The 21166-nt window shown below is 37.0% G+C and overlaps 1 protein-coding gene across 1 annotated transcript; it reads left to right on the top strand.

Moving 5' to 3' along the window:
• Window positions 1-17178, top strand: ergic1 (endoplasmic reticulum-golgi intermediate compartment 1). Its single transcript, XM_087799360.1, has 10 exons — window positions 1-136; window positions 5748-5809; window positions 8492-8564; window positions 9519-9613; window positions 12551-12675; window positions 13021-13125; window positions 14061-14121; window positions 14188-14288; window positions 14954-15076; window positions 16478-17178. The coding sequence occupies exons 1-10, from the start codon at window positions 117-119 to the stop codon at window positions 16583-16585; spliced, it is 873 nt and encodes a 290-aa protein (XP_087655486.1). The 5' UTR covers window positions 1-116; the 3' UTR covers window positions 16586-17178.
• Window positions 17179-21166: the final 3988 nt, after the last annotated feature.

Genomic DNA, 21166 nt, shown 5'->3' with positions numbered 1-21166 from the left:
AGCGTCCTAAGCTGACGTCAGCCCGGTACCGACGAACAGCCCGGTAACGTTTTTGTAGCCGCTTTGCTAACCGCTTTGTGTCCCTTTTTTTCCCCCCTGACAAAGTTTCAAACATCATGACTTTCGATGTCAGAAGGTGAGTACGAGACTCGACTGCGGAAGGGGTTGCGAGTTTGAATCCACATGTTTAGAGAATATCCTTCTCGCCCAGATGTGTGTGAATCACACACCAGGATGCTATAGCTTTGGATGCGTTTTCCCCTTTTTAACCCTGTTTAAAATCTGCATTTTTCATTCATAACGCGTTCCTGGGTTGTGTTTCTTTCATTTGCACGGAGGTTATAACGGTGCCTGTATCAGTCTCTAGTCACACATGGAAGTATGGGGAGGAAAAATCCTCCTAGAAGTCCATTAATCGATAGTTATTCCGCCAATAAACAGCTTTAACACAACGCCATTGAAACCTGGACAATAGCAGGACCCCTTGTTATCTCGGGTATAGAGCCATGGAAAGTGTCAAATTAAAAGGTCCATTATCAAAACAAAAGGACAGGATGTCCCCCATCTCACCTGCAGACGTTCACATTCCTTTACTTTTAAGATGCATGACATTGTTTTTTGCATCGTTTACTGTCAGTCAGAAACGCAAAGGGAAAGTAAATAGCATTAGATTCATACATACTTTATTGTCATTGTAGTATCAAAATGAAATATTGTTACATTTTGCACAAGAAAAAGTTTGGTAAAAAGGGCCAAGATTGAAGGATATGTGTAAGTAAGTAAGTAATTTTTATTTGTATAGCACTTTTCCAGACCAGGGTCACAAAGCGCTTAAACAATATTCAATAAAGTTTATACTTTAAAGGGCAAGTTAAACCGATAACACAACAGGAGTTCCAGAAAATCAAGGAAAAGCCTGAACAAATAAAAACGGGAAAATAGTTTACCATGGAGAGAACATTTGAAATTCCCACTAAAAAAAAACATAGATTCAAATAAATAAATAAAATCACAAATAAAAGTACTATAATATTGCAAATGTACAACCAATAGGATTCTGATGTGAGGTTAATAGTCTGATGGCCCCTTGTGGTAATTCAAAATGATCACACACAGATTACTGGATACATGGAGGATAATGTATTTGAGGATTAGCTGTTATGTATGCAATATTTAACAGTGATTTAAAAAAAACAAAAAACAATAAATGCCTGATATTATGTTAATATAATCATTGAATTTCTGGTTTGAGTATCTAGAAAATGTGTGTGTTTCACAATGCTATACTGAAATATACTTCAATAGTCATTAAATTATATAATATATTATAGTAAAGCTTTTATTCGGTTTGTCCAAAGTGTGTTGTCATACAATGGTAATGGATACTGTCCTTTTTTTCTTTTCCTTTTCTTGATAAAACCTGTCTTTCCACTGGATCATGACAATGGCTTATAGCAATGGTTGAGGTATTTATTCACATATTCACTCAACCACACTGTGATGTGCCTTTAGGAGTTGTATAAAAATCAATTTATACTGTACATAATATCAGATTCATAGACTTCAGTTTTAATTTTTCTACGTGTGTTATTGGTTTGGTTTCAGCATACAATACGTTATAGAATTCACTCTGCTATTCAACAATGCTACTGTTCTATACATATGTAAATAAACATGCAGTTAATGTAATGTTATGTAATGTTTAAGCAGCTACTTGTATGTATTATACTCTAATACATTACTAGTATGTTAGTATTCTGAGAAAGTAATTTTAAATGTAAAAAAAAAAAATCAATATATTAACGGGTCAAAGTATTTTGACATGTATTTGCCCAACAACCAGGATCCAGTCTTGTTTGCATATCCACAGGCTGTGTAATCATATCTGTCACGTGCGTGTCACATGTTGACATCCTGTCGACATCCTGCATTTCCTACTTGTCCTTGTGATGCGATGCAACCGTTTGATGACTCAAAACTGTAATGTCATTCACCGCAAAATACAGTACATTCTTTGTTCCTTCACTTAACAGTTTGTGTTTCAAAAAAATGGTATATCTAAAGCCCTATTGTGTAGCAAAACTATCGGATCGAGAGTTCCTGAAATGTTCTGGTACAAGACCCGTTTATATTACATTATTAACACAAATTGTCATTAAAAAAACAACTTATTCATATGTGTATTAGGAGCATGTAAGCTAGTTAATAATCATTATAAAGTATTTATTAGTTTGTTGTTCAGCATGAATATTGTATAATCTACCCAAGAGTTGACTGTAAACAACACCATAATAAATGAATAATATGATTAAATAAGGACGTTTCTTTATGGTTATTTGGTTAATGATTAGTTGATTATCGAATTGTAGCCCAATTTCTTACGCCGTCGTTGACTATTAGTTTGGAAGAAGTGACTATGACTTTAAGACGCCGGATCTAAATGGTATGTTGTTGTAACCTTCTCAGCCATAATTAAATACTTGTTTTGGCTTGGGTTTCAGAAGAACACGTCCTTCATCCCATTCCAAATACCTGTTATTATCTGGCATCTATTTTGTTTTTATGTCGGGACTTGACACGAGGCACGTATGCAGCTGAGCAGCCAATTGTTTGTAATATGAACACACGATTGGGGCGTGATGGAAACATCAGGGGGTGAATGCAAAAAGTTTTTGTATTTCTTCAAGTTACATCAGAAAGACTGAGTAAGGGACGACATTAGGTTAAGTAGTCTGAGCCAACTGGATGACACAGTGTTTGCTCGAGTGATGAGATCATAGCAACATTTTGTGACCTCACCTAAACCTACATGCTAACTACATAAGAAAAAAAAACTGTATTGGCCAAGTAAGTAATAAATTGATCGCTTATCGGCGTTGAGAAATCACACGTATGCAAATAAAACGTACGGTTTCTGTGACTCATGCGACTTTATGGTTTATTTAATAATTCATCGAAACACATCCCTGAGCCGTCGTATGCCGGCGTCAACACGGTGATGCTGGTATGACATGTCCTCACTAATAACAGCTTAACTTGATCACAGCTGAGCAAGCAGGACGTGACGGGAGGAGGTTGAAATTGTCTGCAATTCAGGAAATGACTTGCTAATGAATCTACTGAGATGAACCTTTAAGTTGCGGTTAAAAATCACCCTCGCTGTATATTCTTAGATCGGGAAATGAAGAGTTCATCGGTGTCTGAGATTAATGAAGAGATCAGAAGTAATTTAATAAATAAATGAATTTAATTATTCATTATTAACGTGGCGTTTAGTGAAAGCACGTGAATAGAAGACTGTTGTTGATCTTTTTTAATTACAGTCTCCTAAAATTAAAATTGTATATTTGTTTTTAAAACTTTATTTATATATATAATTTTATTTTGCTGGGTGTATATGGGTTTTTATTTATTTTAGGCTTCCTAAAGTACTTAAAAGGCATTACATTTATAAATCTAAAACAAATCCCTAAAATCAAATGTTCTAATGTGAGAATTTTTTCTTCATGGCTGAAAGCGGTACAATTCAAGAAGTACATGGTAATTGGGCTTTACATTTTTCTAAATGGGCACAATGGGAGTGAAAGAAAGTTTTCAGCGGGCTGAACAACATGATTATTTTATGTTTAATGTGTTTAAATGTTTATTTTTGTAATTGTCCCTAGACCAAATTTTAAGCCGATTCTTTGGTCTATTCATGAGTTGGTCTTAAATTCCAAAGGAACTAATCTAATCATATGTTAAATGCTGTGAAAACAGTCTTGAATCTAACTCCAGTTGACGTAAATCCTCCACAAACACTTTTGAAAAAGTTTAGTTTCTACTGGACTTCCTTTGAAAATGTTTTTTACTATCAAAATGTGTCCCGTCGCTCGTATCTTGCGTCGACTTTGACGGTGTATTCTTGGAGGAAGTGAGGCCGATATTTATGGTTGGTGTTGTTACTGGCTTTGTTGTGTGCTTACCTGGTAGAAACCTGAAATCTTTTCCTGTAAAGTTCGTATTGTTCCCCAGCGCCTCCCATCCCTCAAGCCTGTGGCGGACCATTTAATTTCCTCAAGGATTTTATACAGTGACCGTTGTGAGGGGCCATCAAGTAAAAAATAAAGACGAGAAAAGCCAAAATATAATGTGTACACTAAAGAAAAACTTAAATTACAAAAAACAAATCTAATAAAATCAACTTTTTTTATTTTATAGTATTTATATGTTTATTAATAGTGGGCAATAGGTAAAAAAAGACAAATTACTATAACAAAAGCATTATATTTAGGGTTCAACCAATTTTGAATAATAAAAATTAAATAGACAATGAAATTGTTTGTATTTATGTGGCCCTCGTGATGTCAGACAGATCATGTAGAAACTAAGGGCCAAAGGACCGCACTTTGCCAATGTCTGGCTTAAGCAGTGTCTTAATATCTTCCGCAGAAGTTTTTTGGATCTAACAATTCAATCAAGCAATCTTGTTTTATTAACTTTAATCATTGTTTTTTTACAGTTACATTATTGTTAAACGTATTAGTCATTGCTTGTCCAATTGATAAGTAACTTTATTTTGGATGTTGATTTAGGAATACTTTTTTCCGCTCTTTCTTTTTAACATTCAATAGGATATTTTTATTGCATTTTTTTAAATGGACAATTTTTTGATGAATGCCTCTTTTTGCCTAAACTTCTGTTTCGCAACCTTTGGTGTATATTTATGTAATGTTTCCTTAGACAAGCTTTACATTTATTTGCTTGTCTGGGAGAAACCCACTGGTGGTCGGGGGGGGGGGGGGGGGGTGGGGAGGGGGGGTGTGTGACAGGGATCACCAAACAAGACTTTCGAGACTTTATTCTCACAACAACCTGTCTCTGTTGCTCTCCCGGAGGTTGGCCGGGTTGGGTGGAGACGAGGTGAGGAAGGAAACCGTACAATCGAGGCCTATTATTCAGGATGTGTGTGTGACTCCGAAAGTATTCCACTCCACTTACACAAGTCCTCGCTGGGCTCCACACCCAGACTCTCCATACGCCCTGGCCTACATATCCTGCCCGGGCAGGATGTTAACACACACACACTGCCCTTAATAATATGAGGTTGAAATCTTAAGTAGGGCAATGATGGTATTTAAGTTGACTTTCCAGACCTGAGGCGATTGAAGAGAATGCATGAGGTTTTGACCTCTTGAGCCGCCCATCCAAGCTTCCGCCCCCCCCCCCCCGCCATGACATCAGCACAGATGATTTCACTCGGACTATTGGAGAAACATGATCGTTTTGGTTGCAGTGAAAGGAGAAGGAGAGAAGTGGGTGGAACTGGAGAGTAGAAATATGTAACATTCCCCAAAAAAGGACATGCTGTTTCCTCACTGTGAACCTCCGTCCTGAAATCTTTGATAACACAAGTCCGCCGGTTTAACATCCACCTTCGCTTTTGATTCCCAGACTTGCACACCAACAACAACAACATCACGCCCTTTCGATAAAGATGTTATGACGGTTTTTGTTTATCAGCTCGCCCCATTCGTGACCTGCTTACATTTCGCCGTGGGTGACCTTTTTGTTATGGTTGTGTTTGAAAACTACACAAAGGGAAGAGGTGTGACCTTTTTGTTTGAGCCTATGTGCAATGGCCGAGCTCCAAAGTGAACATTCCACCGGACTCAAGTAATCTTTGCATGGTCGGGTCAGAACAAAATGTACATTATGTAATGTTTACGTTCCCTTTTTTTTCCTCTCTAATTTTTTTCTCCCAACAGATTCGATATCTACCGGAAAGTGCCTAAAGATCTCACCCAGCCTACATATACAGGCGCTTTCAGTGAGTCGAACACTTTTTGTTGTTTTTCTTTTCAATAAATGTATTCCTTTATGAAACAAATACAGTTTAAAATGGTGATTTTTCTTGTAAAACTTCATCTTAAAGTCTGAAAAATGTGTTTTCAGCTGTGGTAAGTCACCGTTACTGAATTTATTAGTTTGTGTACCTTGAGAATCTGTCAAAATATCCCATTTAAATGATAAAGTATAAGGAGGGGGGAAGGGAGACGTGCACGAGCGTGTCATCTGTCAGTCGCTCTACCTGTTCTAACCCACAAGTATGAGAGGAACGATCACAGGCAGGCCGACGTGTCGACGGTAAACAATAAGTCATCAGTAGAAATTGGAGCGTTTCTCAACACGTGGGTTTTTCAGCCCGTCATAAGTTAGTCATTGTGAGAGAATGAATTATTTACACAAACTTGGATCCCGGTGATGACTCATGCTTTTTGGCCGTTCTGTCAGTTAAGTGTCATCATTTTTGTTGTTTGACACCCGAGAAAATCCTAAAGTAGAGCAATGTGGTCGGGGTCCCTTCCTGCTAGACGGTGAGAAAGCAAAGATATGCCGCATTTCCAGCGGAGAGGAAATGGATGGAAGTTCTTCCTGTTCTCAGTCAACACCTTTCCTGTCTCCTCTCACGGTTTAGGGTTATTGAGGGTACTGTGGTGTTGGCATTTGGGGGTCAGAGGCCCTACCCTTGCTTCCGAAAGGTCAAATTCTTGGCCCATGTGTTGCACTGCTCTTGGAGAAATTCCATTAAGTTCAATTTTCATGGTATTTGCTTTTAACAATACATCTGTTTTTTTAGCTGTTTTAACACAGTTTGATGCTGAAATCTGTTTAACTAGTTTTCATGTCAGTACTGCCTTTTTCTTTTTTAAATGTTAGAAACCGAGAAATGATAATTAATACTTTAATATACAGTAGTAACTCTTTAAAATACTGTTCAAATTCAGAAATATGAATCTAAATAAAGTAGATGTATATATTTCTTGTTTTATTTAGTTGTCAAGAGGATAATCATCTGTTAATCCAACATCTTTAGTGTGCGGATATGAGAACACGATATGTATCATTCTTATCTCATTTACTGAGAAATTTACTTTTGGCAAAGTTTTGTGGTTGAAGTATCACAGCGTGAAAACCCCAACTCATAAAAAATCCTTTGAAATGTGAGATCTGAAATCAGCTGATTTAATTAAAAAAGTTAATTTTGCATTTTTAATTGACTACAATGTTGATGTGAAGCAATAGGTCAATGTTTTACCAATTTTTACGAAGGCGATATGGTCATGACTATGGGTGTGTATTGAAAAGTATCTGGCATTACTTCAATATCTATTTTGATAAAGGGGCAACAATCCAATATATATATAGATATATATATATATATATCTATATATATATTTCTAGTATTGAGTACTTGACTCGGCTGCAGTAACGATTATGAAACAAAAATATATCCAAACAACAGCTTGAAAAGCTTCTGGAGTCGACTGTATCCTCTCATTCTCAGTCAGTGCCAGAATATCACAGGATTTCATTGATCCTATAGTTGTGCAGGACATCATGACTGCTGATTTTTTTTTTCTTTGTTAGAAAATGTTAGAAACAATAATGACTACTTAAATTACATAGAACTCTTTTCTTTTTTAGGTTTAAATGCTGTTGAAATATGAAGCATAATAATAATAAAAACAATAATAAAACAAAAAGATGTTTTTTTTCAGTTTTACAGGCGATAAACATCTGTTAAAACAACATTTTTAGTGTACTGATATGAGAACGAGATATGTATTCTATCTTATTTATAGAAAGATGTACTTTTGTAAGTTTTGTGGTGCGTGAAAACTTAAACTAATGAAACCAGTAAGTGTTATCACAACAGTTAAGCTGTTTATTTAATGATCTCATAGTTTCTGGTAACCTCCAAAATGTGAGATCTGGAATTAGCCGGTTTGTGTGTACTTAAACTAGGTGCTAATTAAAACGACAAACAGAAAATGTTTGTTCAATTCCACTTGGTAAAACGAGACCTAAAGGGTAACTCATTATTCCCCGAGCAATTGTGGCGAAGATGAATTTGAATTGGTGTCATAGTGACACTCCCTATTGTTTGTTGGTTAAACATTACCTTATGTAAAAACCACCGCGTCTGGTTGTGACGCCAAGGTCATGTGATCCCCGATCCATGGAGATTGTTGCCATGTAAACACGCCTCACCTGCTGAGTGAGAGCTTTCCGGGCCCGGGCTCTCGCCATACCAGCCCGACCGCAGAGGCATCACTTCCTTCCATATTTATCTCAGCTAAACACGTGATAACTATTTATATGACCGTGTTCCTGATTCTTTTGGCGTACGAGGCATCTCAGACAGCCTTATCTCGTCCCCCCCTGGTCCAGGACAATATTTATTCTGGCTTTGATTGAAGGTTTTTGGAGGATAAGTGCAATTCTCCTCTTAAAAAAAACGAGGTCTTTTTGTCTGACGTCTGAAGCATGAGATCACCTCCCTCTGACCAGCCGTGGTGTAATGTTCGCCTGTGGTGCTGCTATTAATGTGTGATGCTCGATGGTGTTTTGCTAACACATGCGCAATTGCCGGCCAATAAAATGGCTCCATCAGGAAGTTTTTCAGTGTCAATAAAAACTAATCTTTTTTATCTTTTTTGGTCCACAGTTTCCATCCTCTGCTGCGTCTTCATCCTCTTCCTCTTCCTCTCCGAGCTGACCGGGTTCATAGCTACCGAAATGTACGTATCCTTTCGACCGTGTCTGGGAAATAAGTGTGTGTTTTTCGTAATATCCTGTTTCTTAATTTCCTGTTTCATCAGCCTTTCAACTGACATCAATTGTAAAGGTCATCATGGAGCTGTCGCGATCGGCGATAGTTAATTAAGCAACGCCAAATGTGTCCTGCACACGTCACTTCTCGAAATTTGCGAACGCCGGCGACTCGAGATGAGTTGTACACAAATGTGTGACTTTTCAACGGACGTTTGTCGTCTTATCACTCAGGTTACGCGTGTACTTACGCAAGGCATCGACTTGTCAAATACCCGAATCTTTCTTATTCACTTCAGACCCATTTAAAAGTTTAACGTTTTTAATTGACGGCACTGTTTGTTATGCTCCTTCTTTTTTTTTACAGTCAATCAATGGTTTGGCCAATTCAATGACCAATTTTTTACAAAGGCTTTATGGTCATGACTATGGGTCTGTATTTTTCGGAATCTCGTGATATGATGCGTATCATGATACGGGGCAACAGTACGATATATTGCGATTCATTGCGAAACTGTAGGACATTGGTTTAGAAACCAAAATATATCAGCTTTTAAAGGTGCTGGAGGCGACTGTATCCTCTCGTTCTCAGTCAATGGTTTTCATTGTTCCTTTATTTGTGAAGGACAAAATAGCTGCTGCCATTTAGCGGTGCAGCAGTGTCATTGAAACACAAAATTGAACAAACATTGTGAATATTTGAATGCGAAATATTTCATTATTTTTGTTTTACACATAAACTATTTCTCGATACAGTGCTGTCAAAAAACACTGCAGTGTCATTAAAAAATATTGCAATGTATTTATGTGTCGATTGTAAATTTACCTCCTTGTACTCTCCTTGTACTCTTCTTGTATTGGTACATTAAAGTACGTAAGTAAGTCGATCGTGGTCAATAACTGACTCTTTTGTCCCCTCGCAGTGTAAATGAACTGTATGTGGACGACCCTGATAAGGACAGTGGTGGGAAGATAGATGTGAGTTTAAACATCAGTTTGCCACACTTACACTGTGATTGTGAGTATATAAATATATAACATTGTTTCTTTTCTTCACAACACTTCATATTGATGCTGTTTTTTTCCTTGTTTGATGTCATGTATTCTGCAAATTGGGGAAGTCTCTTTTACCGTCACCTCTTTCTCTCATAAAAGTGGACTTTAATCACCGTTACATTCGTTTCCTGATTGTGTTTCGGCATCTCTCTGGACAGTGTAGCACAGTTTGATATGCCTTTTTTTAATTCGAGTTGCCACTGCAGTCACATCAACACCAGCTCCGTCTGAACACGGGCCAACTGTCCGATCGGTGCCAGGCCCCGAAAGCGTCGTCACCGGCTATTTATTCCTCACCCATGACTCCCTTAGTAACTATGCTCGTGATGACAAACCCACAACTCAAACAAAAGACGCCATATTCGCGTGCCCTCCTCCGGCCAAGATTCGCCTCCGTTTCGAAAAACACCTTTTTAGAAAGTCCAAAAATGGAAAAGTTAAGAAACGGGGATGTGTGAGGGGGAAAAAAATGAGGCTCACATATCTGCAGGATAAAGACTTTGGCACACGGACGAACAGATGTTGGCCATGTGTAAAGACAATGATCACTCGTGACATCCCCGAACTAAAAAATCTGACAGTTTAAGTATATGCTTCTGAGAATCGAGGATTTGCTTAATTTTAAGCAGTTTCATGCCTATATATAGACAATAATACTGCAGCGAAGACACCATGTATTTTCCCATGGTGACATCCCATTGCATACAAATGTCAGAAACACATTAAACAATAATATAAGCATGAATTAAAAGGATAAAAACATTAGTTGTTTTTAAATATTCCACTATTTTACCCTCTACTTTTTCTCACATATACCAATATGAAGTGTATGGTTTACAAAAAACACCTACATTTTATGTCAATGTGAAAACACACCAATATATATTGATGAGATTAATTATGAATATATCAATGGGGAATATTTGTTGTAGTTACCAATATAAACATACAGTTTTCATGTAGATTTGACAAAAATTGAACACAAGTTATTCAGAATCAAAATAAATTCTTGTATGACTTAAATGCTGTAATTGCATGTAAAAATATAGTTTTTCTGATGTTTTTTTTCATTATTTTTCTTTCTTTTCTTACAATTTTATTAGGGAATTAAAGAGTTATGACAATGCAATAATGAAACATTACTTACTGACATTATTTGGAGCACAATATCATGTGCTCTAAGTAATGTTTATTGTCTGGGTCACGATAAAATTATTAGATTTGAATGGCAGATGCTGAACTTTTCAGTTGACCACAAGTGTTTTTTTTCCTTGACCTGTGAACATGACCTCCCTGTCAACATTGAATAAGAAGTATTTAAAAAAAACAAAAACACAACAACAAATTAATCTTATTAAAAGTCTGAATCAAAATAGTTGAAGATAAATTCAATGATTTTAATATCAAGCTGGAGGTTTATTATGAGTTTTCTTATCTGAGCCGCTTGTTTTTCCATTTTCTTCTTCCCACTTCCACATAGTCTCAATTGAGGATCTCTTTCCTCCAGCGATGTCCACTTTAGATGAGTGACTTAATGGAAATGCTGTTAATAACCGTATAATGATAACCCCAGATTCACTTACATTTCTTTAAAAGGAAGATGTGCCCGCATGTACACAAGCTAAGTGCCAGACTTCTATTTCTGCCCCGTATTTTGAGGGATCACCATGAAGAGGTTTAACACGACTTGAATGTCAAAGGCCAGACCGGCGGTATGCGGACGTCTAAGCATAGATGGAAGAGACGTCCCTCTCTAGCGATGGGCCAACACACAACCAGGGGCTCTGAAAATAGGCCACCGCCATGATGCCAGGGCACTGCAGCCTGTGCAAGTGTGTGTGCCTGACTCCATGGAAAAACACAGACCGAGGGAGGACTTTGTTATTTATTTTGTGGGTCATGCTCTTGCAGTTTTGGACTCGAACGTCAATCTTAATCTATCAATGATTGTCATATTTTGACACGGTTTGCAACTTGTTTTTTAACTGCATGTTTGTAGGACGTGAAAAGAATTGTTGTTGTACTTTTTCTTTATTTCCTCACAATCTTTAAGGATGATTAACATAAAAAGTGAATCAAAACAGTCCCTCAATCTTGCAAAATATGTCGTCAAAAGCAAATTGTTTTTTATTATTTCAGAAATAAATACAAATTTAGAATTAAAGGTACAAGCAAATCAGAAAATTCTGCAATTAAAAGTGGAAAAATATAGGAATAAATGGGGAAGATAAGCGGAAAAATGTGGAAATAAATTAATCATAATAAGGTTTTTTGCCAGTGTTGTAAGCACAACATATATATTTTGTATGTTACATTATGTCACTCTTTTATTCTGTACTTGCTCCCCCGGAACGATTTAGTAAGGTTTAGTGAAGTTAGTTTAGGGAAACCGAAAAGGTTTATTGAAATAGTTGAGAATGAAATGTACAAACAAATCAGAAAATTCTGCAATTAAAAGTGGAAAAATATAGGAATAAATACAGAAGATAAGCAGAAAAATGTGGAAATAATTTAATCAGAATAAGAAGTTTTTTTGCCAGTGTTGTAAGCACAACATATATATTTTGTGTGTTACCTTATGTCACTATTTTATTCTGTATGCATCACAAAAACAAACCCTATTTATATTAATTTTTCTGTATTAATTTTGTTTTAAATATGGCACTGCTGACTATGCAACTAATGGATTGCCCCAGTAATTAGGGAATAAATAATGAAAACAAGGAAATTAATTTAAAAAATTGAATTGAATTACATATATAATTGAAAAATAAGTTTATTTTGTCTTTATTAATTCCCTCCTAATGTGCCCCAATTATTATACCCTAGATCTTTTGATCAATGATTCAAGAATTGCTTGGTTTTTTTTTAACGCAAGGATACATTATTTTTATTCCAGTGGTCGGTTTGGACATCCAGGATGAGATGGGCCGCCATGAAGTCGGTCACATCGACAACTCCATGAAGATTCCTCTGAACCAAGGAGACGGTTGTCGCTTCGAAGGAGAATTCACCATCAACAAAGTAAAGCAACGTTAAATGGTTAATGCGATGTCTTGACGGATCAATTCAACAGGAAGTGTGACAAATGCACGTTTTGTCCCAAGAAGTTAATTCGTAACAAACGTGTCAGGTTTTCCACTTCCACGAAAAAAAATCATTAACCCAGGAGTCGGGACATTTCGCACCGTCGCTCGTGGAATAATTAGCGCAACTGTTACGTTAGGAAATTAGTTTTTCCTAACTCGTTTTTTTTTCCCTGGGTAGAGAACTTGTCGTTTTCCAGCCGAGTGCATGTGCGTACACGCTGTCATTAGCCGACCCAAATGTGTTGCAGGTGGTCTAAGATACGTATGTGTGCGCCTGCAGGTGCCAGGAAACTTCCACGTGTCGACGCACAGCGCCACTGCCCAACCCAACAGTCCGGATATGACACACAACATCCACAAGCTGGCATTTGGGGAAAAACTGCAGGTGCATACTTGGCTGCTGGAAAGAGAGGGTTGACATTTTGGAATTCCCAAATATGGTTTGACGCTTTGAGACTCTGGCATTTTGCTTTTCCTTAAGTTACGTAATGATATTACAAACCTCCCAGAGTAATGCCAATTTGAAAGCTAACTATTTGGTTGTTATACTTAGCTTGTACTTTCCAATGTGATGGTTGGAATTGTTATTTGGCTATAAATGGAAATCCCTTTGTTTTTTACTCTTGTTGTTAATGCTTTTTTTTGGCTTAAGTTGAAGTATTACTCGGCTTAATGAGGATCTTCATCTAAATTGCTAAGAGCTAAATGCACCAGAATAATACTATAATCCCCACCCAATGATAGTACAGCATATGTTGTTGTTTGAAAGGGGTTTCAATTCCAATCCATTTTAAATAATTAACAAATAAATGTTCTTAATTCAATTTTTTTATATTCATTTCCTTTCAAATTAGATATAAAAACGTTGGCGCCATTATATCGACATTTAACTTTTAAGAAGGCATATTGAATTAAAAAATGAATGAATTAAAAAAGAAATTGCAATTTAAAAAAATATATTTTTCAGTTATTGGAATTGGAACATAAAACTCTATGTATAAAATTTCATTCATTTTGAAAATGTGTGAATGTTTTAATTAAATTATTTAGAAAATAAAAAAAACATTTCTAAAAATCTATTATTTAATGAAATTATTAAAATGAAAAAATCATTGCTGAATGCCAATGTGATGGTTTACATTATTTGGCTACAGATAGAAATAGGAACAAAGATTTCTCTTTCCTTCTCTTTTCCTTTTCCTTTTATTTTTGTTTTTACCCAAAAAGGTTCAGGTTCTTGGCTTCAGAATTCAGGATTAATTGATGACTGTTACCATGGAGATGTTTTTTTAAGATGAAATTTTTTGGTTTCTCTCACAGGGCCTGAAGGTGCAAGGTGCTTTTAACGCATTAGGAGGCGCCGACAAGCTTTCCTCTAATCGTACGTGTCCACCTTTCCCGCTCACCTGTAAGGACAGAAGGTCTTAATGGGTTCTTGTCCTCACAGCTCTGGCGTCACACGACTACATCCTGAAGATCGTACCAACAGTATATGAAGATCTGTCCGGTCGACAGAAGTTCTCTTACCAGTACACTGTGGCCAGCAAGGTGATTTCCCCCATTTAAAAACAAAAACAAAAACCTTATCAATCCCTTTCTTTCTCATGTAGCGTGTCAAAATACCAGAGTAGCGTGTGTTATCAACACTCAAGGTGACGTGTGCGACGTGCGCGACATGTCAACAACTCCTAGAACTGTGATGGCTACAGGCTCAGATTTGAAGTAACAACAGTGCCGGCTGTGAACTCGGATGTTGAGGCAGATATTCCCATGATTCACATGAAGGGAACACAAGAAAAAGGGGTCAGAATGCAGATTCTGGTCAAGGCCTTCACGAGTGATTTATTCTGATGTGATGTGTTTACTTCATAGCTCCCCTTTTTTTTATTATTATGTTTCTGCCAATCTTCAAATTCTTTTCTCGTGTCATCATTTCTTCACGCAGATGGATCTCCTTACTGCCTCTCTGAACTCTTCACATCATCGGCGTCCGTCATCGGCTCCCATCTGAGTCGAATTAAAAACCGGGCTCGCGCTTATTTAGTCATTTGTGACTTTTATGTTTCTATTCTAAACAAACGCCGGCGTGACTCATAAACAACATCGTCCAGAATTGACGGATGAAGCCGCAGATCTCATCGCGAACGGATCGTTTTTAGCGTTCGCTGTGCCTCGGAAGTGAGTAACGATTGTTCTGTTCTGTTCCCCCGCAGGAATACGTCGCGTACAGTCACACGGGCAGGATAATACCGGCCATCTGGTTCCGGTACGACCTCAGCCCGATCACCGTCAAGTACACCGAGAGGAGGCAGCCGCTGTACCGCTTCATCACGACAGTAAGTGAGCTACCGTCACGTTTCATTGGTCGTCCCCATGTTAGTGACGCCGATCACCGTCGAAATCCAGGTTTGTTTTGGCTTTATTGATCCCTCTCGGGGTCTCCTTTGAGCTTTTCAAACCCAATGTTGGCTTAATTGAATTAAATATATGTTCTCAAAAGATGGGAGGGTACAACACAAACTACAAGATGTGTGTTGACATTAGCATGTGATCAAACTTGCGTGGCAAAGACCGCTAATTATTATTTTATTAGCATTCGCTCGTCTGCCTCACAACATTTTTGTGACTCATTCTTCCCGAGAGGGCGTGGAGGCAGCCAAGCAGAACCTCAGCAGGGGATAAGACTTGTGGAATTTTTTAAGCAATGTGAAAACATCCCAATGCAAAGGCAGGTCGACACAAAAACAACAGTGTGAAATATTTGAGTGAGTTTTTGAGAATTTTTTAAAGACTTTTTCATGAACTTGCCAATGACGAGCAGTTACTCTGAAATAAAAACTGTGTCACTGAATTACACACAATCGTCTTGTTGGACTAATAAAGGAAAATCTAATTTAAATTTTAAAAGGTTAACCTTTCCGTCCGGTTTCTGCTGTCGACCACAAAGTCAAAAAAAACGTATAAAAGTCTTCACAGAAAGACCCAGGAATTCTGAACACAGATGAGATTCCAAATCCTACTTTTTCAATTTGATTTATTATTGTTTTGTTCCATTTTTCCCAAAAAATATATATTTTGGCCAATTGTATCAGATGAATACTTTAAGGCTGGATATTCGAAGTAAGTAAGTAAGTAATTTTTATTTGTATAGCGCTTTTCCAGATCAGGGTCACAAAGCGCTTAAACAATCAAAACAATATTCAATAAAGTATATACTTTAAAGATCAAGATAAAACTGATAACACAACAGGAGTTCCAGAAAATCAAGGAAAAGCCTGAACAAATAAAAACGTCTTAAGATGTTTCTCAAAGGAGTCAGTGAAGTCATCTAAACGTGTTTGTTTCTGGGTCAGTGTGTGTAAGTCATCAGTAACTTTGTCATAATGGTTCCCTGCTGGGCCTCAAAGACCGGTTTGAACCGGCTTCGGTCTTGACCACCTCATCAAGAAAATGGCGTCAGGCGGAAACGGCCCACTGAGGATGACGAGTCGGATCATTAGTCTCCTTGTTGATTTTGTGTAAAGTTCACGATGACTTAAGTGCACCAGCGGGAGATGAGCGTCCTTAAAGTGTGATGATGAGTCACAGGTGTGGATCGTGAGTCAGCTTGAGAATGCGCTGGATTCCAGCAAAGAGCACGGATGACGGAAGAACATTCCGCTGGAGATGAAAAATCAGCTGATATGGAATCTTTTCTGGAGCCATTTAACCGTCAACCGTGCTGTTGTTTTTTTTAGATCTGTGCCATCGTAGGAGGGACGTTCACGGTCGCAGGCATCATCGACTCCTGCATATTCACAGCCTCGGAGGCCTGGAAGAAAATCCAAATCGGAAAAATGTCCTGAAGACGTATCCTCCGCTCCTCGTGACTTATTTATACGTTTAAAAAAAAAAAAAAAAAAAATCCCCAGCCCGGTAGTTAAATCTCCATGAATGAAGTGGATCTATCTACCAGACCCCAAGACTGCAGCTCCGTTACTGACTCTCTGGTCCCAATCGGTGACCCCCGTTCAAGGTCGCATTCGATATTTATAAAAGTGAATGGCATTTGTACAACGTCCAAGAATCAAAAGTACATATTTCATTTCATGAAGCCAAATATTCCTCGGACCAAATACTCAATCATTTTTTACACAATCGACTGAAGTGTGATCGCGACACTATTGTATGTTACTAAGCCTCGGTCCTTTTTCTTTCACTTAAGTCCACTGTTTACATTTCTGTAAGTTTGTATTTTACCTGTTGATCTGACGACAAACAAAAATGAAGCAAATGTTGTTGTATCTGTCCTCGTTTTAAGTGGTACATAATCTGTTTATTTTATTACTTTATGTCGAAGAGATTTTCTTGAGCGGGATGTTTTTCTCACTTTATTCCTTTTTTTTTTTTATACATGGATTTCTTCTTGATCACTGATGATTAAATCAATTTCTCTGAATCTGGTCATGTGATTTGATCCAAGTAAAAGAAATGACACAATATGTTTGCTCAAGTTGTGTAACCCCAGCCATAACCCCGGTTCTACGAATAGTGCAAAAGCCCTCTCACCGCGTCAGTCCTGGTGTTAATCATTAACGAAGCTTGGCTAAAGGGCAGAGCCACAGGGACGGACACTTCCTGTGTCCAGGCCGGTTACAGGAAGTGTTGCCTCTGAGCTCTGATTTCCTCCCACTGTCCATTGCGACCTAAGGCAGGGGGCCCCAAACTTTATTCCTGTGAGGGCCACGTAACTTTTTGCTTCTCTAATGTGGCGCCAGTGTCGGTTTGTAGAAGCAAAAAAGGGACGATTGCACGGGTGTCTAAAAAAGACAGGAAATAAAGGAAAATCTAATCTAAATCTACATTTTAAAAGGTTAACCTTTCCGTCCGTTTTCTGCTGTCGACCACAAAAAAGTAAAAAAAAACGTTCAAAAGTCTTCACAGAAAGACGCAGGAATTCTGCTGCCTGAACACAGATGAGATTCCAGATCCTACTCTTTAATTTGATTTATTATTGTTTTGTTCCATATTTCCCCCAAAAAATATTTATTTTGACCAATTTTATCAGATGAATACTTCAAGGCTGGATATTCGAAGTCATCTAAATGTGTTTGTTTCTGGGTCAGTGTGTTTAAGTCATCAGTAACTTTGTCATAATGGTTCCCTGCTGGACCTCTAGACCGGTTTGAACCGGCTTCGGTCTTGACCACCTCATCAAGAAAATATAATTTTGATATTTCAAACGAGACCTTCTTACAAGCGACAAATCTAGGTTTTTGTAGAATAAAAACATACAACATTGATTGTTATTTAGCTTCTCCAAGAAAATAATTTACTCCCTTGAAAATGGGTGGTTCTATATTTTTGTCACAGACTGTATATGAAAAAAATATCAAAATGAGTCAAAAAATGTGGAAACGGGTAGTTTAGGGACCACTGTAGTAATGTCAACACACACAAAAAGTCAACAAATTCCCTTCTATTAGTGTATATATATATATATATATATATATATATAGATAGATTGGAATCATACTAGTACACATTGTAATTCCAATCTGTACTAGTAGGATTCCAGATCCTACTAGTAGAGATTATAATTCCAATCTGTACTTGAATCTTGATTCCAATCTATCATGGGAAATTCCGTAATAGTCCAAATGAATAAGTTCAATGACCTGGACCAGATGGCTGTCCCCATGGTAACAATGTGTATTGACAGAAGGGTTACTAGATATCTAAAATATCAAGTAATTCACCTAGAATAGTAATGGTAGATGTAGGTTTACCATTGCTGAAATTTCAAGGTGTGAAATGATTCAGTATTATTTTCCAAAACATTTTCATGTAATCCGAATTTGTCATATTAGAATTGGAGATTGTCCTAGTAGAACTCCCATTTGTCCTAGATCTCAGTACAGTAGTAGGATTCAAATTTCTCCTAGTAGAGATTGGAATTCACTACTAGAATCTGGATCCTCCTAGGATTGGAATTCCAATATTCAGATCCCAGTTTAGTTGTAGGGATTGGAATTCCAATCTGTACTAGTAGGATTCCAGCTCCTACTGGATTCCAATCTGTACGTTGACATACATATATATATATATATATATATATATATACACAAGACAACACTTTGTAGTTTAATAGATTAAATGTTTAGCCAAATATATGTTGAAACTCTCGAGGGCCCGGTACATGACTTTGGCCCCTGGCGCTTGGCTTTAACAAATGATTAAACACATGTATATTTTTTAATACGTGTTATAAGGAAGTGCAAATGATATGTATCAAATGTAGGCGGTCAAAACGATAAATACGTTTTCTAAGTCACTCATTGTCTTAATATACAGATATTCCAGAATGCGTAAAGATTTTGTGACGATATGACGAGGTTTTCCTTCTTAACTCGGGGGGGGCGTTCACGCTGTTTACTCACACTTTGTTGTCACAGACAGATAATGTTCAGTTGACCTCATTGTGTTTTAGCGTTATCAGCCGCTCGTCGTCCCCAGGAGACCTTTGCACCTTCTGCCGCCGTATTATTACCCTGACGTTTGTAAGCTGGACTTCAAACGCAGACGCAGCTTATTTGCCCTCAGCTGGCGCTGTAGCCCTGTCATCAGTGATGTCATCAGAGCGAGCCTTCGACGCCGTGACTCACACTTTGGGTTCCATTCATGTCGAGAATCCCATGATACTCCTCACGAAAATGTTCGGAACTCCAAAATAAAAAAAGAATGAAATAATCAAAAGTATTTCACAGGAAATACTTGAAGTTCTTAAAGCAGAAGCTGTTTATTGACTCATCACTTTTTTTTCTGAAAGTACAAATCTTCCGTGCTCGTCATATAGAGGTCAAGACCTCGGACCCACCCAGTCATCAAGACACGAGAGCGCTGGTGTTGATGCTGGTTCTTGGTCATAATGAGCAGGATTTTCTTGACCACACCCAGAAGGGTTGTTAGTTTGATGACATAACTGCGTCCGCGTCGTGCGAGTCATTCATGAAAACCTCTTAACTGTCCGTTTTATGATCGTTTAGTGATTGAAATGACGTCAAGTGTTACGTTTTATTTAATTATTTGATGTCTCGGGTAGAGATCATCTGCTCTCAAGGTTAGTGAAGATGACACTCAGCCCTTTGACTCGATCTATGCGGCCCGCAATGAGGTCAAATAAAAAAAATGGACCAACTACACTTTCATAAATAATAATTTCTTAAATGAAAATTACAGTATGTAGAAGAATCTCAAATGTTTATCAAAGTCATTAAATTCCATAATACATATTTCAATGTCGTAATTTTTTTGACCAGGAACATTTGTGTCAAAAGTACTGCTTGTTATTTGCAACGATGTTATTTCAAAATGTAATTCACTTTTTTTTGAATAGAATGTTTAATTATTTTAAAAATAAATACAGAATTTTATGTCTGTCCCGCAGTTCAACAAATTTTCTGGTTATTATAAAGACACTGTTTCTTTAAGTGACACTATAGACAGCGGTTTAAAACGAAAGAACCCTTTAGGTCATTAAAAAAAAGCACTTTATTATTAATTTATTTAACCCCTTGTGTTATCTCTGGGTCACCTTGACCCCAATCATTTGGATTCTGTGAATTAAATAACAAAAAAAACATTATTTCATGTCTGAAATCTTATCGACATGGGTTTGTTGAATAGAGAATGTAATAGAAACTGGATATAAAATAAAAAAATACAAATTGTATTTTATGGCATTATAACATTGCCTTTTTCGATTTCCAATATATATACATATGTAACATAATTTCGAAACTTAAAATTGAATGTTTCTTTCGGAATTTTTATTAAACTGAATTGAAAAAGATGCTTATTTAGAAGTGCCATTTTATTTATTCATCTTTTTATTTTACTTTTTCCCATTATATTAAATTCTGTTTTTCCCCCATTTTTCCCTTGGCTTGTTGGAACTGTAAACCAGTCAGAGTATATAATTGTGGCGCCAGAGGAAATAAAAAAAAACACCACTGAATTCGTAGATCAGTGCCAAAGATTATTTAAATCAGAGAGTGCCATCTAGTGGCCTTTCGAAATGAGTCATCCAGCAACAGGTGTAGAATAAGGCAATATAATCTAATGGTAATAAGTAAGTAAGTAAGTAAGTCATATTTATTTATATAGCACTTTTCCAGACCAGGGTCACAAAGCGCTTAAACAATCAAAACAATACTCAAAAAAGTATATATATCTTTAAAGATCAAGATAATACAAGTCTAAAGTGGCTTGTTGTATGATTAAAAAAAAGAAATTGAAATTTGTTCTCGTCCTGAGTTTCAATGTGTGACAAGATCTGCGTTGAATAAATTAATTTATAATATATATAATATATATTAATATTAACAAATGGGAATAAATACTAAAGACAAAAATGAACCTGCATTTTTAAAATAAAGCAATGAAAA

Source organism: Callionymus lyra, chromosome 9 (assembly GCF_982586985.1).
Source record: "Callionymus lyra chromosome 9, fCalLyr1.hap1.1, whole genome shotgun sequence".
Classification (NCBI taxonomy): domain Eukaryota; kingdom Metazoa; phylum Chordata; class Actinopteri; order Syngnathiformes; family Callionymidae; genus Callionymus; species Callionymus lyra.
Note: the sequence above shows the minus strand (reverse complement) of the source record. Positions and strands in the feature narration are given on the sequence as shown.

What these genes read in the sequence shown, in the direction of transcription:
- ergic1 (XM_087799360.1), top strand. Translation starts at nt 117, where the DNA reads ATGACTTTCGATGTCAGAAG. An exon ending in ATGACTTTCGATGTCAGAAG is followed by an intron (nt 137 to 5,747) that starts GTGAGTACGAGA and finishes TTCTCCCAACAG; the next exon opens with ATTCGATATCTACCGGAAAG. An exon ending in TACATATACAGGCGCTTTCA is followed by an intron (nt 5,810 to 8,491) that starts GTGAGTCGAACA and finishes TTTGGTCCACAG; the next exon opens with TTTCCATCCTCTGCTGCGTC.